General features: G+C 42.8%; 1 protein-coding gene across 50 annotated transcripts in view; it reads right to left on the reverse strand.

Annotated features, from left to right (window-relative positions):
• Positions 1 to 3,456: 3,456 nt before the first annotated feature.
• Positions 3,457 to 19,787, reverse strand: part of RUBCN (rubicon autophagy regulator) — a 68,124-nt gene continuing 51,793 nt past the window's right edge. For 25 of the 50 annotated variants that reach the window (XM_070243603.1, XM_023623577.2, XM_070243574.1 and 22 more), the window contains 10 exons: positions 18,854 to 18,928; positions 11,950 to 12,010; positions 11,081 to 11,213; positions 10,274 to 10,419; positions 9,623 to 9,687; positions 8,904 to 9,142; positions 8,329 to 8,390; positions 7,723 to 7,876; positions 6,513 to 6,606; positions 3,457 to 6,283 (listed from right to left, as the gene is read on the reverse strand). In XM_070243603.1, the coding sequence (XP_070099704.1) occupies positions 6,105 to 6,283; positions 6,513 to 6,606; positions 7,723 to 7,876; positions 8,329 to 8,390; positions 8,904 to 9,142; positions 9,623 to 9,687; positions 10,274 to 10,419; positions 11,081 to 11,213; positions 11,950 to 12,010; positions 18,854 to 18,928 (1,208 nt within the window). In that variant the 3' untranslated portion in view covers positions 3,457 to 6,104. The remainder of the gene's footprint in view (positions 6,284 to 6,512; positions 6,607 to 7,722; positions 7,877 to 8,328; positions 8,391 to 8,903; positions 9,143 to 9,622; positions 9,688 to 10,273; positions 10,420 to 11,080; positions 11,214 to 11,949; positions 12,011 to 18,853; positions 18,929 to 19,787) is intronic. The other 25 variants (XM_070243587.1, XM_023623581.2, XM_070243615.1 and 22 more) reach the window with 1 other exon arrangement.

A 19,787-nucleotide genomic window follows, 5' to 3' on the forward strand; every position in this document is an offset into this window, starting at 1 on the left:
GAGCCATGATGTAGCTGAGTTAGCTCTTGAAAGGAGGGAAGATCAAGGTGTATTGGGGGAACTGCGAGTAGTTCAGGGAATGGCAGGAGAGGAGGCTGGGAAGCTACAGTGTGGCCATGCACTGAAGAGCCTTTATATAACATGGGAAGGAACCAAACTTTCTCTTATGGGGACAGAAATATTGGTGAGTTTTAGCAGAGGAGTATGACTCCACAGTAATACTTTCCATCCTCCCCACTGCTCCAGTCTCCTTATTCCCCACTATGGATGGCAATTTAGCATTTTCAAAAAAAAGCAAGGTACATAAAAGTATATATAGTATGCTAATTTTTAAAGAAGGGTGAAGAATAAGAAATATATATAAAATTTGTTTGTATTTGCATAAAGAAACTCTATAAGGATAAACAGAAAAGTAATGAGTGGCTACCCAAGAAAGTGAGGCAGAAGCTGGGCACATGACTACAGGAACGCGAGGGACTTTCCACCGTCTACTTGTTTTGTGGATTTTCAGCATGTGAATGTAGTAGAAAATTAAATTTAAATATTACTAAATAAACAGAGAGAGACAGAGAGAAAGAGAGAGAGGAAGCTCTCTTTCATTCCCTTTTCCTCTGCAGGCCTCATTCCTGTTTTCACCTCATCAGGACTTGCTTTGAGTTAGATCTGCGGTTGCAGGGCTTCCAGTGGCTAAGGGAGAAATATACAAACCTTCTTTAGTCCTTCGTGCAGACAGACCCATTGTTGGCATCTAGGTTGAATTTCTTTCTTCAGATTCTAAGTAGAAAAAGGCTGGGAGGTGAGGGGAGAGGAGAGAAAGGTGCCTTTTACTTCCTTGTTTTCCCCTTACAGCTGCTAGTGCTGAAGCAGTGGGACTGCTGTGGAAACAGCTTCGGGGAGAAGCTGGGAAGCTGGCTTCTGTTCCTGCAGTGGGCCAGTGGGGAGACAAAACCAGTTGCATCACTGTTTGAAAGGAAAACAGATAAGAAATTCCGGGGATGTGAGAGAAAAGGACAGGACTTACCCAGAGCTTGTTGCCTCAAGATTACAGGTCAACTGCTGCTGTGGTTCAGATTTGCGTCTTACTGGGCTGCTGTAGCCTCTCAGAGGGCTGGTCCCTAAAACTCCCACCTACAGCTTAACAACCTTCTCACACTCAAGGTTTATTTTAACCCACTAATTCTCACCTCACTCGTCTGCTATCAACATGTACCTCCAAAGAGCCAGAGCACAGCTCTCTGCTTTCTGTTCCTCCTCCAGAAGCAGTTCACAGAATTGAGGGAGGCCAGGGTATATGCAAAGCACACCCTTCTGTTCTCCACGTTCCTAGAAGAGTAATGCTAGGCAGATTCTCTTTCCTTTTTGATCACATTCATCTTTTTTTTTCTAATTTTTTTAATTGCAGTAACATTGGATTATAACGATCACATTCATCTTTGATCCCAAGAACATCAAGCTCACAATGAGAAAGCTTGGGCCATGTGGCAGCTACTATCACTAAAACTTTAAAAGCAAGCAGTTTAATACCCTGGAGATAGGATGTGGAAGGACTGTAGTTGATCAGGGCAGAAGAGCCAGCAGGATGTGGTGGGCATAATGATCCCTTTCTCCCATACCCTAAGCCAAAAGTTCAAAGGAAAAAGGACGCAAGGTTGGGCCTCACTCTAACCAGGATGCTATAAAGATTATGCCTAGTCTTTATACCATTAGAGGGTGCAGTAAACCTACACACAGTGGGGGCCACAGAGGATGATGAACAATATAGTCAGCGCCAGAGTGGACAACTGTCCACCTCACAGTTCCCCTTTCCTTGGGGTGAGTCCCCAACACAGCCATAACTCTCCTCTCTGGCCTGCCTCACTGACAGTAGGCTCAAGAAAAGGCCTGCAAATCCCGCAGTAGAGGTTCCCTGAGCTGCCCTGCTCTCTGCCCTTCCTGACACTTAGTTGTTATTTTCCTTGGATTCTGTCATTTATCCCAGTATCTTTCCCCTAGCCTTTTGTTCCCTGCTTAAAAACGTCAGAGTCAGAGCAGAACATTTGAAATTTATACTTTTAGAGGTTTTTGGGTAATGAGGTAACAGTGATGATGCTGATATGCCACACCCTAGTCCAAACATAATTTCCCTCCTGAACTACTGCAGCCATCTCCCTAGAAAATCCCACTGCTTCTCCTCTCGTGTTACCCCAGTTATTCTCTGCAAAGTGGACACTGACATTTTAACCAGATCTGCCACTGTTCTGATTAAAACTCTTCAATGGCTTTCCAATGTTCTTAGAACAAAATCTAAAATCCTTAGTGCCCAATGTTCTGGGAATAAAATCTAAAATTCCTAGTAAGTCGTTTTTGTAGTTCCTTGCTCAAACTCCCCGTGTCAGGACCATGACATGTGCTCGTTCCGGTCTGGAGCCCTTTTCTCCCTACTCTGAGCCTCACTCTTTGGGTCTTGGTTGAAGTATATCACTTTCTCAGGGGCCTTACTTGTCTCCAACCTAAATTAGGTCCCCTTGTTATTTTTTTTTTAATAGCATCTACTCTTTTCCTTCATAGCTCTTACTACAACTTGTAATTACATATTCATTTTGGTGACTTGGGCAATGTCTGTCTCCCCAACAGGACCTTAAGGTAGGGACTGTCTCCATTTTGCTCCCTGCTGTAGCCCCAAAGCCTAGTACAGAAACTGGCATACAGCAGGTACCAAAATATTTGATGGATGATTAAATAGGAAGAGATTGGCATGGCTGGTGATGGTTCAGATGTAAGCTAAGAACCTGAATTTGTGTGCTAGTGGTAGAAGAGGAACGAGATAGATTTATTTTAAAGAGAAAAATCAACAAAACTTGATGACAGGCGGTGGGAAGGAGATAATGCTTTACTAGCTGAACATGCCACCTGACTCAGAGAGGAAGACAACTAAATTTCCAAATTAGGGTGACCAATGGTTAGCTTTGGGGAAATATGCTATTTATGTTGGTTTTAGATATCAGTTAGAAGTGACCAAGGGACACTGAAGAGGAAATGTTCAGAAAGTTGCAGAGTGGAAGTGGAGCACCAGTGGACCAGGAGCATAACAGAGAAACTCAGAGCCAGTTGTTCACAGAAGTGAGAACTGAAGCATCTAGGACAATTCAGATGTTGTGGAGAGGAAGATTTACCTCACTTTAAGAGACAGTTACACCAAGGGGATGGTGAGGGAGCACACCTGTGCACTGGAAAGGACTATATGCCACAAAGTCTTTTATACACGAAGAAATAGAAATCCAGAGAGGTGAAGTGATCTCCTCAAGGTCACATAGCAAGTCAATCATGAAGCTTTCTAACCCACTTTTCCTGACTTGTAAGGTCCAGTTTTCTTTGCATTATAACACAGAAACCTCCTGAATTTTCAGACATGCCTGCTTTACAGTGGACACTCAATACCATTTCCTGATAGTCAAGTCAGGCAAATAAAAGACAGAATTTCATTTCCTTGGTTTATTAAAGATGACAATGAACTGTTAGGCTATGTATGAATTACAACAAGTAGAAATCCAGTTCAGAACACAAGTTGTACAAACACAAACACCACCTCTATTTAGACTCTTGCTCCTCTTATGTTAAATCAACAAAAGCTCTAAAACTTTGGTAGAGAAAGTCAAAAACAGCCTCATTTAAGTGGAAAATACTTACCTTCCACTCTTCTGCTATGTCTTGAATCTAGTCTCCACCTTGTAAGCAAACTTTTTTTCCCTTTATTTATAAAAAAGAACACTTCTTCCCTCTCATTTCATTCAGAAGGAACTCTCTTCAGTGCATTCAAAGCTTTTCCCCACAGCAGCAGGGGATTTTCAGATACTGGTAAGTTGAAAAGTGCTTTCAAAACATCCCATCCTCTTTCCTCTCTCCTCATACTCTCAAATAAATAAATAAATGGGTATTTGGACAGTGATGACAGCAGAGTGTCAGGGTCACTAAAACAGATATGCAATCGAAAGGGAGGGATGGAGTGGGGGAGGTGGAGAAAAATAAGGGAAAAACCAGGAGGATGTCAGATCATCGAGTTCAGCTCTAGAAACTGTATCAGCATTTTCCATCCTTTGCTCCTTTGCTAATATGAAACAGGCAGGACAATAACGAGAGTACGTCTCTCCTCCAGTGTAGTGACTTGGAGTAAGGAGCTGGACTTGTATTTAAAACTAAAACTGGAAGTAGAGCTCACCAGATTTTACAAACCCCTGTCTGAATCTGAGGCCTAACCCTTAGTAAGATGAGTTTTGTGGGGTCATTTCCAAAGCTCCTTGAAAGACAAGGGAGCTTCTAGTCAGCCCTTCAAAATTGGGCTGGGCTGGAGGCCTTGGCTTTCAGAGCCTCCCCCATGAACTGAAGGGAGGGCAGCCTCGGGGTCTTCCAGCCTGATGCAGCCTTCAGATTCCAGTCTGAGGCAGAGGGACCAATGCCACAGGTCAATTCCTCCCTGCTCCCTGTTGCCTGGGTGGAGCCTCAGCTCTGGCCATTACCTTACTGCCCCTCTACTTCCTGTGAGTCTCCTGGTTGTCTCTAGCTCAGGCACTCACCAGCTTCCACCAACCATGTGCAACTTTCTGTTCAGCTTCCTGGGGCAGTGCCTACACCAAGTTTTTTCTACTAGCAACCAATTTTGGAAAGAGAGGTACACAGGAAGAAGTCAGTCTCAAAACAGAAGTGCAGTGGGTTTTTGTTCACAGAGCTGCCAGCCCTCAGAGCAGCAACCCTGACCAGTGTTTTATGCAGAGGTCAGGAGCTACAGCACCTTAAAGAACACCACAAGCATATATGTGGTCCCATCAAAAACTTTTCCCATCAAAACACACGTTAAAAAAGGGGGTATGTGTGTTAAAATTAGTAATGTGAAAAAGATGATTGAACATATGAATATCACCAGGCTAAAGAGTTAAGTGCATAATAGGCATAAAGGCTCTTGTTATCCCAAGAACACAGGAACATTCACACTCACATCCACAAATTATCACGTTCTCTAACACTACTAATAGCAAGAAGCTTGTCCTCAACTTGACAAAAGAAACTAAGGCAAGAGATCAGCCATCACGGAGGGCCCTAGATCTACTGCAGGAAGAGGAGACAGAGAATAGAGTTGGGCCATCCTTTTACTCAGAACCAGAATGACTATCTAACAGAGGAGACAGTGGCAAGAGATCCACTAATAAGATGGTGAATGGGGTTTCTGGCATCTATTTAGGATGGCATCAAGGACTTGCCTGAGCTTGAAAGATCATACCTGCACCAGAGCTAGGTTGATTAAAAGGGACCTTATCACCAAAGAGGAGGGAAACAGCTCCTCTGACTGAATAAGTGCTCCTTAAGCAACAGAGTTGTAGCCTCACTGATGCTTAGTGTAAGGCTACGAACGGGCCTGGCCTAAGTATCAGTTCTGTTCCTTGCTTCAAGCCCACCAGGGTGGATACAGAAAGTCAGCTTGTGACACAATCTACACCTAGAATATTTCAAACAGGGAAGTCATGGCTGCCTCCTTGAGGTCTCTGAGGATTCCAAGGTAGTAATAATGTTTTTACGGCCTCAAAAATACCTAAATAAGCTGGACAGAATACCCATGATGTAGTCCAATTCTCTGCTGCTTCTCCTCAGGGCACAGTTTGACCCTATTTCAGGATGGGGAGAGAGAAAACTCCATCCTCCTGTCTCAGCAGCAAAGGAGAAGTGAATTGGTTGAGAACTGCCTGGCTCAGAAGCTCTAGAACTAAAACAAAATAAAACTGGAAATGATACTTGAGATGCAACTGAAACTGGACTGGTCCAAGTGGAGAAGGCCATGGATGTCAGAAGAAGTGGGTCTCACTGTCCATTCGTCTAACAGAGGCACTGGAAACTTCACTTAAGGACCCATGCATCAGTTCTAATGGAAATACTTGGTACCTAAAAATTGTCATCACAGACTGGACCCCACCAACCTAACGAAGGTTGACTATACATGGACATTAGACAAGTCATAAAAAACAATAATGATAATAATTAAAAAAAAAAAGTGAAGTGAGGAAAGTCCTTAAAAGGGTGGCTCAGTTCAGCATTATATGAGACCCCAGCCCCTAGAAAGAGGGCTTAATGTGCTTTCTTCAGGTGGTCTCTAGGACGGTGGCCTCTAGGGCCAAGGCTTCAGTGGGTTCCTCCTCGTAGTCTGACATGTAGGACTCCAGGCTCTGCTTGGCCAGCAACTCCCGCCGGGCTTGCAGCCGCTCACACCGAGGACACCTCCCAGACTTGAAACAAGCTTTATGGTAACATGCTTTACACTCTATGCAGGTTGGGAAGATGAGACAGAAGAGAATAATATGTATTATCTCAAACTGGAAGGAAGTTGCTGCCACAGCCCCTTCTCACTACCATTGCTCAGTGTGCCTGTGGTGAAACACAGGGAGTCGCTGAATCAGCCAAACTCTGACTAATAGGGGTGGCTGAAGGGAAATAAATTAGCTTTGTGTTCAGTCTTGTTTGCCCATTCCACACCTGGCACCAGCCCTCACCTTCACAGGTCCGGCACTTATGGAGCTCAAAAGGAAAGATGATGTCATCCTCATTCTGACAGAACTCACAGATAAAGCCCTTGGCCTGGCAGAGCTGTGGAGGAAAGGGACAGGCAGCAAAATGAGGGGCAGCACACCAGGAACTGGCACAAGAGGGTGAACATAATTGAGGGGATGGGCAGCATATAAGTGAGACTTGAATGGGCTCTCAGGGGTTCTCCCACCTACTGGGAAGAGACCCCAGTTAGACTTAGAAGCACGATAGCCAAACTGGGGCCACAGCTGCGCAGAATTAGACAAAGCTTTAAGGTGAAGACAAGAGAGGCATGAGTTTGAGAAATTCCAACCATGAAAGTGGCTCTCAATGAAGACATAAAAAGAAGGAAAGACATGCCACAAAGGGCTTCCGAAAGTCAAAATTCCAGTCTGGGTAATTATTTTATTTTGAAATAGGAACCACAGCCAATTAAGATAAAACGTGGAGGCAAGGATCTCTCTCCAAAATAATACCCTGCCTTGGGTCAGGCTATAGCCAAGTCTTTCCAATTCCCCCTAGTACACAGGATCTCTACACATGTCCCATTTTAAGCTCTAATTCTGGGACTGTTATAGGAACATAAACTGGACATATTCCAAGATGGGAAACTGTAAAAATGGAATTTCTGAATTCCCGGCATGTTGGGTATATATCAAGAACAATAATAAATTGCATCTATAGGATACTTAAAGTTTACAAAATGCTTTCACATAAATTATTTCATCAATCCTCAAAAATACTGAGAAGAAAGGACAGTGGGTATTAATCATTATCTTCATTTTGGAGACAAGAAAATTGAGGCTTATCTCAGAGAGGGGAAAGTATTTCCTTTGGTCACAGTGATTGAAAGTGAGGGAGCCAAGATCCAGAACCTCTCCAGATTCTAATCCAGGGTTCTCCTCCTATGTCATGACAATTCTATAGTGAAGGCCTGTTTAGTCCTTCCCATTACCCACGGGCAATGCCAGCACCAAATCCTCTTCTACTTCTAGGTTCTTTAGATCTGGATGACTTAGCTGTTCAGAGGAATAGCAATCCTGTCCAGTTTCTCTCACAGTGTTGACCTGCCATTTCAACTTCCTAGAACTGAATGGCAAGAACACTGGGTCCACCCTACTCCCCACATCCCTAAGAAAGAGCCCAGCTGCATGCTAAAGTGAGACTTTCTTTTACCATGCATCGCTCCACGTGGGCAGCCCCTGCCCTGGTGAGCTCAGCAAGCCGGGGCCCCAGCTCCCCCTTCTTGGTTGCAGTCAGGTCATTCAGCGAGTACAGGTGGAGATCCTCTGTCAGGTGGCCTGGAACTGTGTCAAAGGCATCCAGAAGTCTACAGGAAATGAGTGGAAGCAGAGAAAGAACACTTTGTGTGGCACATCAGAGTAGAAGGATCTCTATCCAGAAGCAGAATAGGGAAAAGAAGGGCCCCAGGCAGAGGTAATGAGGGCGGGCAACATTAAGTGAGCCTAGGTGTTCCAGGCCACCCCAGCCCTCCCACAGTGCCAGAAGTCCAGATGGCATAAGTAACTTTTACTCTGCACAGTGATTCATGCCAGTTTGCAAAGAGTACTAGGCCTGTCCTGGAAAGAATAACTAGATTTCCCCTTCCAGAGAGAAGGATACAGCCACAGCTACCGCTATAGGCTTCTCATTTACAATTTCTGGAATTTTCTGCAAGATCCCCCTACTCTCCTTCTTCACATAACAACGGCCAACTGCTGGGACATTTCTTTCAGAGACGTTAACCCAGCCAGAGGCCTCTAGTGTCCACACAAAACTTACTCCTTGGCCAGTCGGCATGTCTTGAACATGTTCTTCATGTGATACAGCTGGATCCGCAGCAGCTGAAGAGAAAGACATTGTGGTGGTGGGTACAGGGTAAGAGCAGGTAAGAAGAGGAGAGAAACAATTATTAGAATGACCAGTACCTTTAAACCCTGTGGGTCTGGAAGTTTTATGCTCAACAGCCAGAGCCAGACTGTTCTCTACACTCATAACTTAACTTGCTTCAAAGTTACCTCTAGCCAGGGAAGGCCCCTCTGCTAGGTCAGCCTGCCCAAATCACATACACAGCTGAGAGCTGCTGAGAAATCCAGAATTTGAATTTCCCACCTGATAACCTATTCTCCATTCAGTAATACTTTCAGTGAAGGGAGAAATCCTGCTTTTGCCATCAAGTGCTGTCTATAGCTTCAGAGCTGCCATTGCCAGACAAAGTGTGAACGATGAGATGGTTACAGCTCTGACGTGGTGACAAAGAGAAGTGTGGTGATCTTGGGAAAGGCCTGTATGAACGGAAAGAGGGGATGAGGGACTAAGAAGGGTAATCTGTGATGTGGTCTTTTCAAGGGTCTTACCCGGACTTGATTAAGCAGCTTGACCTTCCTATAGAGGGCACTGTTGATGTCCTGCACATTGAAGAGAGGATCGTTCCAGATCTTAATGAGCAGGTCCTTGGAGAAATTGCTGACATAGTACTTGCTGAAGTCCCACTTGCGCAGAACTCGGCTGGGGATGACCATCTGGGCATTCTCATGGCAGCACTGACAGAAGTACTTGCCCAAGTACTCACAGTACCGCAGCCGTTTGATATAATCTGGAAAAACCAGAAAGTCAAAAAGTCAGATGTGGCTCTCCCATGTATAAGCTGGTGAGGCCGTCCTGCTCTTCTTTTTGAAAGAGTAGAGTGGATGGCTAATGGGCTCCAGCCACCTCTGTCTGAGCTCCCAAAGCAGGCAGAAACCCACAAGGTGGGGCCTGTGGTTTCTGTGTTCCACTCTGAAGACCACTGAGGAAACAAATCCTGCCAAAGTTAGTTAGATCCAGCCTCTAAGAATCTGGCCAAAAGTGCCCAATTTTCCCCAGTATACAATCCTGGTAATATGCTCCGTGAAACAATTCCCCTCTGACTGCCAGTGATCTTGCCTAGTCCCACCTTGCAAGTCCAGCCCCTTCTTTCATTTCCCTAGTTCTGCTCTGTCATTTCCTCTTACCACGTCTCTGACCAGCCCCTCTCCCAAGTGTGCAAGAGGGTAAACCCACTGGAAGCAGCATGGGGGTCAGAGAAGATACTCACCTGGGTCAGTCCGGATGCCACATCCTGCACAGCGGTAATTCTGCTTGGCCACAGCAATTTTCCTCCTGAGGAAAGAAGGAGGAGAGGGAATTGGCAGATAGCAGCTGATAAGGCCCCTGAGATGTAAAGGATGAGGGTACAAACACAGGGCTCTTGTTAAGTATGGGAAGATAGGGGAATTCATCTTTCTTTAGAGTTGAACAAAATGAACCTATTGGGAGAACCAATTCCGACTGAGGATTATAAGGTTAGAATTTAGATCTCGGTAGTGATTCTCCCCAGTAATGAACTACACTTTCTGTACAAATGTAAGAGATGAGAAATAGTAAAGAGGAGAGAACAACAGGAAAGAAAAGCATCATCCATCTTGAGAGAAGAAAAACCAGTAAGCTCACAAAACTACTGGAAGCAATGCAACAGGTTGAAGGCTACTGATAAAAGACCTCATTTCCAGTTAGCTCTGGGAAGAAATGGGAGGATTAAGAGTAAGATTTGAGGACAAGATGGATAATTCTCTCCCTCTGCCTTTAAATGAACAGAATTGTGTGGGAGGCAACAGCTGGAGGCAGAGACAAAAGGGTGAGGAGACAGCCCTGACAATCCAAAGAGGATGTATTCATTTTCCAAAGGGCATAGATACTGGCTACTCACGTTGGGGCTGGATGAACATTAAATATAATCTGAGGCCGGGGTGGGGCCCACTCTAGGTTGCCACGAACACGAATACGCAGCTTGTAGATGTCAGCATGCTGCCCATCATCTGGTGAGATGGGCAGTGAGTCTGGGATGGGCAGGAGCTGCAGGAGAAAAGCACAGGGTGACGGGACATGGACAGTCTGGGGGAAGACACATGCTTGACTTTCTGGCCATGAGAGAAGCATAGTTAATGAAAGACACTTCAGGAATACCATAGGTAAAGGCTTCAGGGAACCTTGGCCCTTGAAACAAGTCAGAAAGCACCAGGCACAAATGAGAGCCCTGGCAGCTCTCACTTGTCCCAAAAAGCAAAAGGAACAGAAACAGCATCCCAGTGTGGTGGCACCTATTGCTCATACTGTCCCTGAATTCACCCCAGGACTCTTGGTATGCCAGGGTGCTTCACGCCTTACACAACTGCAGAGCAAAGAAGAATGTGAACAATTCACTTTTTTCACAGTTTCTCTAAGGTGGTCACAACACAGGAGTTCCACCTTTGGTCTAGGGGGCAGTCATGTGGAATAAGGACAGTGAAGGAGCCATTATGTCCTGTTTTAACAATTGCTGGGAAAACCTAGGCAAGCACGCACGCATGCATTCATTCATTCAACATATTTGTAATGAATGGCTTCTGTGGATAAGGAAGGAAACACATAGGCTCATTCTAAACCGGGGACATGTGACAAAGGAGAACAATATCAGAAAGTGTCATAGCCTCCTGGTGCTGGACAATGGGTAGAGAAAAAGAGCTGAACAATCTACCTTCTGAGGGGCATCATGCTCTGGAACTAGCCACTCTAGCTCTGAGGCAGCTGGGAGCTGCATCCCCTCAAACTGCTTCAGGAGCCCCATGGCCACTGCCTCAGCGGATGTGGAGTGTAGGAAGCAGTGGGACCTGGAAAGGAGAGATTCAGGGAAGGCTTAGCATAAAGAAAAGACAGGAGGATGGAAGTCTTCCCTTCAGGATCTGATACCATATGCAGTGACTTCTGAGAGAACGCTTGCAGCACCCCTACTCTGCTCAGCCTCTTTTCTCACCATCTTCAGATACATGTCTACAGTGAAAATATACTGGCTTTATAGTTCTAAGACTTAAGCTTAAATCTCACTTACTAGCATTGCATGGCACTGCTAGTTAAGGATTCTGTATCACTTCCTTTCTCTAATCTTCAGTTTCTTTAACTGCAAAATAGGGATTATAATGCCTGTTTACAAAATAAAGTGAGCAAAACTGCCTTGTGGTCTATCAAGGGCTATTGTTGCTCCCAAATGAACTATTTCCCCTCGCTGAGTCTACAGCGTAGAACCTGTTCAATTTGATTTCATAATCAGAAAATCATGATCACTGCTGTCTCATTTGAGACCTGATCTTCTGGGGGCCTCTGGTATAATCAGAGTCAACAGAGAAGGAACAATCCACACTGTGAGCTTTGTCTCCAACAGAGCTCACCCTTTTTGAACCAGTAACCTGCTCTCTTTTCTTGGGCTCGCTACCATCAGGCAGGCCCATCACTTTAACCTTGCCTCTGTGTGAATTTGGATGGCTCCATCCATGCATGGCCTTTCTCATCTATAGGCCAAAAACTGGATTTGTTTCTCCATAAGGATTTATTTTTTAAAAAAGTACTTACAAGGATTGGGAGGAAATGAAGGATTTGCTGTTTGAAGCTGTGCTCCTTCTGATGTCAGCATCTAAATGGAAACCAGAGATAAGGGAAGCAGGAAATGGAAAGGGAGGAGGTAAGAGAATAATGAAAATCATTCCAAGCTATTGCTGGCTAAGCACTCAGGGTAGCAGCCAGCTGCTACATTCTGTGTGATAAGGGAGAGTGTTCAGGTGAAGCTCTACACACAACGTACAGTTTGGCTTTGTTCAAGTCACAACCAGGCTGAGGTAGTGACACTACGTATATTGAGGAGGTCAAAGTGGCTACAAATCCAGGTGTAAACACAAACTCAGATTTAGTGTAAAACAGCGAATGAGAAAAGGAAGCATCCTAAGGTACACAGGGACACACCCTCTACCAAACAGAAACACAAAATAAATTACTCCAATCTCTCCTTCATTCTCCAAATTGCAAGCCCTCTTAAACGATAAACTCTCAGAGGCAAGAATTCTCTCTCTTTTTTTGTATCAGAATCAGTACCTAACACAGAACTTGGATCATAGAGGTTACTCATTAAATGTATGTGGAATTGGAACTTTGCTTCTAACATCTCATCACTACTGCTATTACCCATGAATGTGGGAAGTCTTCTATATTCTTAAAAAAGTTTCATGGAAAGATTTCTCTCCTGTCTGATGGCACAGGGAAGAAAAGAACTTCTCTATGGCTTGGCAACTCCCTGTAGATGCCTGGTAACCAACAAATTTTCATGGAGATATTCAACGTGATCTTTACTATAGAACTCTCAGGCATAATTACAGCAAACTATGGCAGACTCTCCAAAGCCTATTTCTGATACAGGATTTTGAAAAGGATTTCTAATAATGATATGCTTGAACCTCCAGAGACCTTATCGATCCATATGCTTTTATTGGCCACCCATATGCCTTTATTGGGGAGAACGTGAAATTTAGCAGTCATGTTCAAGAAAGGCAGATAGAAACTATTCAAGTCATGAAAAACAGACTGTTTTGATAAGTCTCATCCCTCACTTCCTTCAATACCTAGTGAAAAGAGAAAAGACTTTCTTTTCCTAATTAAACCTACACAATGATCAGTCTACTGAGTTTGAGCCCCTCAAATACACTGCTAAGCTTACATGATATCACTTTGCACTTGGCCATGAGTAGCTCAACTGTTCTTCATGTTTCCTCTGTATATACATATACATATATATATTTTTGTATGTACCACTAGATTATAAAATCTCTCCTTGTGAGCAAATGAGATTATGTCTAATTCTTGTATTTGGCTCTAAAATACTTAACACAGGGCTCTGTATATAAGTATATACTCAAATAATATTCCTGACAAATCAATGTCTTCAAAGCTATATACACAAGTAAGAGAAGAGAACTGAAATCTGACAGTTTTCATATGCTCTCTAAGCACAGAAAAACTTAAGACAGCAAAAAAAAATTTTTTTTAAGACTGGCATCTGAGCTACCATCTGTTGCCAATCTTCTTTTTCTCCCCCTTCTTCTTCTCCCCAAAGCCCCCAAGTACATAGCTATATATTCTCGTTGTAGGTCCTTCTGGTTATGCTATGTGGGACACCGCCTCAGCATGGCTTGATCTGAACTGGCAAAACCCTGGGTTGCCAGAGCGGAGTGCGTGAACTTAACCACTCGGCCACGGGGCCGGCCCCAGCAAAAAATTTTTGACTAGTAATTAACAAATCCTATTTTATTTAGTAACAAGGAAGATCATGTACATCATATTTTCTGTCTGAACTTACACCACCAAAATCCAGATTCCAACGCACTGCTAGTTGTCTATTTAATTGTAAATATTGCTATTCAAGAAAAGAAAAAACTTCTAGGCAAGAGTAAACTAGACCTTCCTAGACCGTCTGGTTTACAACATTCATTTACATAATACTTATACTGCCTTGGATTTACCTAAGTCTTGCCTTGTCCTTGTAGCCCTCAGAGTGCTTTGTACACAATAGGTTTTTTGAAAATATTTCTTCAATGAATGATTAATTGGCTAAAAGCAAAAAGCAAATTTCAGCCTGTTTGGGAGTGATAAAGAAGTAAAAATGAGAGAAATCTTACACAGCTATCCTTGAATAAAGAACTAACCAATGTTGTTACTTTAGGGACAGGCTATTCAAAAAAATACCACAGGGGGCCAGCCCTGCGGTGTAGTGGTTAAGTTCGCATGTTCTGCTTTGGCAGTCTGAAGTTCACGAGTTCAGATCCCGGGCAGAGACATAAACACTGCTTGTCAAACCATGCTATGGTGGTGTTCCACATACAAAACAGAGGAAGACTGGCACAGATGTTAGCTCAGGGACAATCTTCCTCACCAAAAAAAGAAAAACAAAAAACACTGCACATGAGAGAGAAGAGGTGGTTAATCATTCGTGGTTGCTAAGGAAACCATTGTCTTCATTAAAACTATTTAGCTGTTCTTCATCCTTACAAAGTCTTTTCTTCTTTGAGAGGAAAAAAACCATTCTCCCCTCTTTGGAAAACATAGTCAAGTCATACTTTATGGTGTTTCTTCTTTTTTACCAGAGGTGCAATGAGGTTGGAGGTATGTAGCAAGGACTTCCTAGCTAATCATGCATACTTCCAAGAATGCGGAAGACCACAGGGTTTTGGATGTAAGGGTCTTACTCCAGGAGTGGAGAGGGAGAGGCAGCACCTGATATCAAAAGGGACATGACATCTGACACTGGTCAAGTACCACGAAGGCCCTGTGGGTCCTGGACCTCTGCTGTATCCTGCTGACTCTCGAGTCAGTTCAAGCAAATGACTAAGTTAATGTGATTGGAACACCAGCTGAGGATCTGGATAAAAATATGTCAGGGTCTAAGACTGATAATTAAGGAGTAAAGAGAGAGAAGGAAGCTATTCGATTGGATGAAGTAACTATGTCCCAGACGAGAGCACTTTTGAAAGAAGTCTAAGAAGCTCTCCTTCCAAGTGCAAATTAACATAATTATGAAACTTTTTATCAATTCTTTGTACAAAAACAAGTATTCTTTTCTAAGAGAACTGATTTGAAATGCTTTTGATACTTTAAGATAGGATAAAGCTATAACTACTGACTGAAAAAAGTTCAAAATATAAAAACAAACAACAATGACAAAAATAACATGTTGAAAAAATTTTGTTTTTCATTTTGGGTGAGGAAGATTGGCCCTGAGCTAACATCTATTACCAATCTTCCTCTTTTTGCTTGAGGAAAATTGTTGCTGAGCTAACATCTGTGTCAGTCTTCCTCTATTTTGTATGTGGGACATCGCCACAGCATGGCTTGATAAGCGGTATGTAGGTCTGCACCCAGGATCCAAACCTGCAAACCCTGGGCCACTGAAGCGGAGCACGCGAACTTAACCACTATGCCACTAGCTGGCCCCATAAAAAGAATTTTTGCACGTCCAGACATTGGTATTGAGATGACCAGGGAAAACTGGTTAAAACCTTGGTACTCTAGCAAATCTGTAAATTTGTAAACCAAATAAGTGAGGAACAGGAAGTGAGTTAACTTCAGATTTTACCGGCCAGTTTGATGTTGGTCTCCATCCTGCTTTCCCTTCTAGCAGATAAGGTGCTATCCAAATTCATTGGAAATCCAACTCCAATGAATTTTCTGTAACTGCTGACTCAAGAGGAAACACTTTGAAATGGAGAACCACAACTATTCTTGTTTTAAAAGGAGAAAAAATTTGATTAAAAAGCAGAGGGTGGGGAGAAGCAAATGTTTACCTTGAATTGGATATAATTCAAAACTTGTCAGAAAACATAGTTCATGAACTTTCCTCTTTACATATTGTGTCAGTTATCAATTTATTGCCTTTCAGTTTTAAACGTGCCCTTCTTTTTGTCTGCTCTGTGATAATGGAGCTAAACTCTGAAATACTGGTCCTTCGCCAGCTGGCACAATGTTAAGCTTTGTCAGTAGAGGGCACTGGAGGGACACTGAAGGAGGAAGGGGTTTCTCTTGCTGGTTCTGGCGTACTCCTCTAGGCAGACTCCTGTAGTGCATGTGACTTTTCCTCTGGGGAAGCATGCCTTCAAGCGGCTTTGCAGCAGAGTGCCACTAGCAGTACTTCTCATAAATGGCTTCTCTTGGCACCTCTTGGGAAAGCTTCATAGCAAGGGTCACAGGCCTGGCACCTCCCATGAACCATGTCCCCTGGTACTCTGAGTTCTGAGTCACGGCACCTCCCTGGAGCAGCCGCCTCCAGCACCCCAGAGAATGGTTTCTTTGCTAAGGGCCATTGGCACGGCACCTCCATGGATAGCATCCCCTGGTATCTCTCAGGACAGCTCTGCAGCTTTAGAGAACTTCTCCACCATCCAGTGAGCCAGGAGATCTGGATCTCAGCCCTGGGGATGTGGCCCTCTTCTACATTTGTTCCTTCCCTGGGTGCTCTATCTCAGCCCTAGGGAGAGCAACTGCTGCCTCTATTTGCTATTCCTGTATTCTTTAGAGATCTCTTTACTCCTTACAAGCCAGTCTCCCACTACTTCAATTTCCCATTATAGTTAATAATTCTTCATATTAAACTTTCCCTATTCAAATTACTATGTGGTTTCTGTGTCCAGATTGGACCCTGACTAGATACAAAGATACATATATGTGGAAGATTGAAGTTCTAGAAGACTCTACAAAGGAAGATAAAGAAGAATTGATAAAGCTATAATAGAAGAGGATGAAGTGGTGGGAGAGAACAACAAACCCCTAAAACTAAAGAAGTTGAAAAGACTGTCTGGGATTGCGTGCTTATGAATGCTATCATATCAATTTGGCAGACACCATCAGAAGAAATAGATGAAGTGAAAGAAGCTAGACACAAAAGATCACATATCATATGATCCAATTTAAATGAAATGTCCAGAAAAGGCAAATCTATAGAGACAGAGAGTAGATTAGTGGTGAACTGAAGGTTGGGGTAAGAATGGGAATTAACTGCAAATGGGCACAAGGGATCTTATTGGGCTGATGAAAATGTTCTAAAACTACACTGTGATAATGGTTGCACAGCTTGGTAAATTTACCAAAAATTGAACTATACACTTAAAGTGGGTGAATTTTGATATGTGATTATACCTTAGTAACATTGTTTAAAAAAAGAAACAGACGTTGATGAATACAAAGCTTTCTATCAAGAAGCTTTCTATGATCACAAGGTTTATATCCACGTTATTGCTAGGAGGAAGGAACTTTCAAATCTATTTCCTTCATAAACACTTCTGCTCCATATGGTCTATTTGATGAATCAGGATCAAAGAAAAGTGATTATATTAAGCAGAGTATTACAATATGCAGAGTACTTATCACAGATGATGTCCATAATACGATCCTTAAGTGCTTTAATTTTTCCAAAGTGTTACAGATTCTGATGACCCTTCTTTGATAGACTCTTCAATAGCATAAATCACTTAAGGTGATCAAAAAGAAATGAGCCTGTAAACCTCTGGACATGATGGGGAAGACTGCTAATAAGAAGTATAAGGATAGTTTTCAGAAAGAATTTGGTACCAGTAATAAACTTGATTAAATACCAGAAATAGATGAAAAAGAACAGAAAGCAATAAAGAAATTAGAGTACAGAAAAATGAATTGTAAATTACACTTTCATAATTGGGAATCTGTGTATAGAAAGAAGGTAAAACAAGTCACTACTTTTGAGGGGCTTGTTCTGACTGCTGTTTCTCCAGCTCCCAATAACGTGTTGGGATTGTGCGTCACAAGAAAAAGTAGTTTTTTAGTTGAAAAATGTTTCATACTCTTAGTGTATAAAAAAGCTTTAAAGCTCCAAAATGGAGGAAGAAATAATGCTAGGAAGACCAAATAAAGGTATGCCTTATGGTTAAAGCAGAGTGAATATGCTCTGATGGAGAAGTGGCTGACAACCAATAAGTGCACCAGCGAAGGACTGTGGTTACAAACACATTAGAAACCAGTTAAAAACTGACTTAGGATAATTACTTCCCAAGGAAGGGAAGACTATGTTAGGATAAATTAAAGCTGTTCAGGAGTAAAGATAAAAGGCACCTAATTACTTTTATTTCTCTAAATCTTGATCTAATCTTACATAATAATTTCAAATTCTAGTGGCTGACAATATTAACAGTTAACATTAACTGTTTAATAAAAAGTCCTGAGTTTTGTTGTTGTTTTTCTTAAAGCCAAGTTGAGTAGAAAACTGCTACTTTCTTTCAAGTTAACCCAACCTACAGAAAGTCTACTTGTTTGGATCACAGAGCAATTACTAAGGGCAAACATTTGCAGCAGTAAATCCTAATTGTATACAAAGTACCTAGAAGAGAGAGCTTTCTGAAAGTCGGCTCTGCAAACTTTCACTAAGACACTAAACTTCATACTATTCTATCTGACTTTAAACTTTCACTAAGACACTAAGCTTCATACTATTCTATCTGACTTTAAACTTTCACTAAGACACTAAACTTCATACTATTCTATCTGACTTTAAACTTTCACTAAGACACTAAGCTTCATACTATTCTATCTGACTTTTGCTATCTGAATGTGTAGCAGTAGCTTACCTAAAAGTTTGAACTAAAGTTTCTTCACCTAACCATTCCTTTCTAAACTGTCTACTACCTCATCAGCCACAATGACCACTTAATATATATGTATCACTATAGGGAAGCGTCAACAAGGACAATCTCTGTGAGGAGGATTGTCGGGGTCATACGAGGAAGAAGAAAATGAATATCTGAATTGTTTCTGGCTGTCTTAGGTCTGCTTTTTCCCAGCTAGTTCTCCAGATCTTGTAGCCCTTAGAACCTTGACAGGAGTCACGTGATAAAGTATGTACAAAAGCTGGTGCCAACATTCACACACATGCATGTATGAGCACACCCACGCTTCCAATGCAGGCTACCTGAAAACATTGAGGCCACCGACACTGAGAGTCCGTTCTTTGACATGCGAGTCAGGTTAGATCCTTCGCTACCATCTGTGTAATAATGATTATAAAAGGGGCCCTTTAGTATTCAGACAGGAAGTAAATCAATGAGAATGACAGCTCTATACCACATGTTCCTGAATCAGAACTTGACCGTTGCTCCAAAGGTAAAACTGCTTTCAGGAACTTACGTCCACAGGTAGGTACTCACAATAACTTGGGAGACAGTCACTGCTGCTCCCCGAAATTGGCCTTGCCAGCCTTCCCCAAACCAGACCTCCTAAAGTAGCGGTTCTCAACATGGGGGATTTTTCCCCCTACAGATACTTGACAATGTCTGGAGACATTTTTGATTGTCACGATTTGTGGGAGAGGGTGGAATGCTACCAGCATTTAGTGGGTAGAGGTCAGGGATGACGCTAAACATTCTATAATGCACAGGACAGTCTATCACAGCAAAGAATTATCTGGCCTAGAGTTTGAGAAACCCAGCCCTAAGTTCTTTCCCTTTAAGGATTTCTGTTCTGAACTGACTAGAGAGTTAGCTGATTAAACATCTCCTCTGGGCCCACAATTGCAGCAAAAGGTTCCAATAGGAGCATACTTGGTGCCACCTCCAGACAGGCTATTTCAAATCTGACTCCTTCCAGACTCAACAGCTTCCCCTGGCTCCTTGCTTTGCCAGGGGAAAGTGGTCAAGTGGACTGCTCCACACCCAGTGAAGCAGCGTTTTGTATTTACCTTAGTATTACCCTCATGAAATTCTGACTGCTGATCCTAGAGAAAGGGCAGAACTCTTTTATTTTCCTCTAATTTGGAGATCAGGTCAATCACAGACTGGTATAACAAAAATATGTATATATTTGGTCTTTGCCTCAATTCCTGGCACAGAGCTCCTAAAACCCTTAGA

The sequence above is a fragment of the Equus caballus genome, chromosome 19 (genome assembly GCF_041296265.1).
Source record: "Equus caballus isolate H_3958 breed thoroughbred chromosome 19, TB-T2T, whole genome shotgun sequence".
NCBI classification, from domain to species: Eukaryota; Metazoa; Chordata; class Mammalia; order Perissodactyla; family Equidae; genus Equus; species Equus caballus.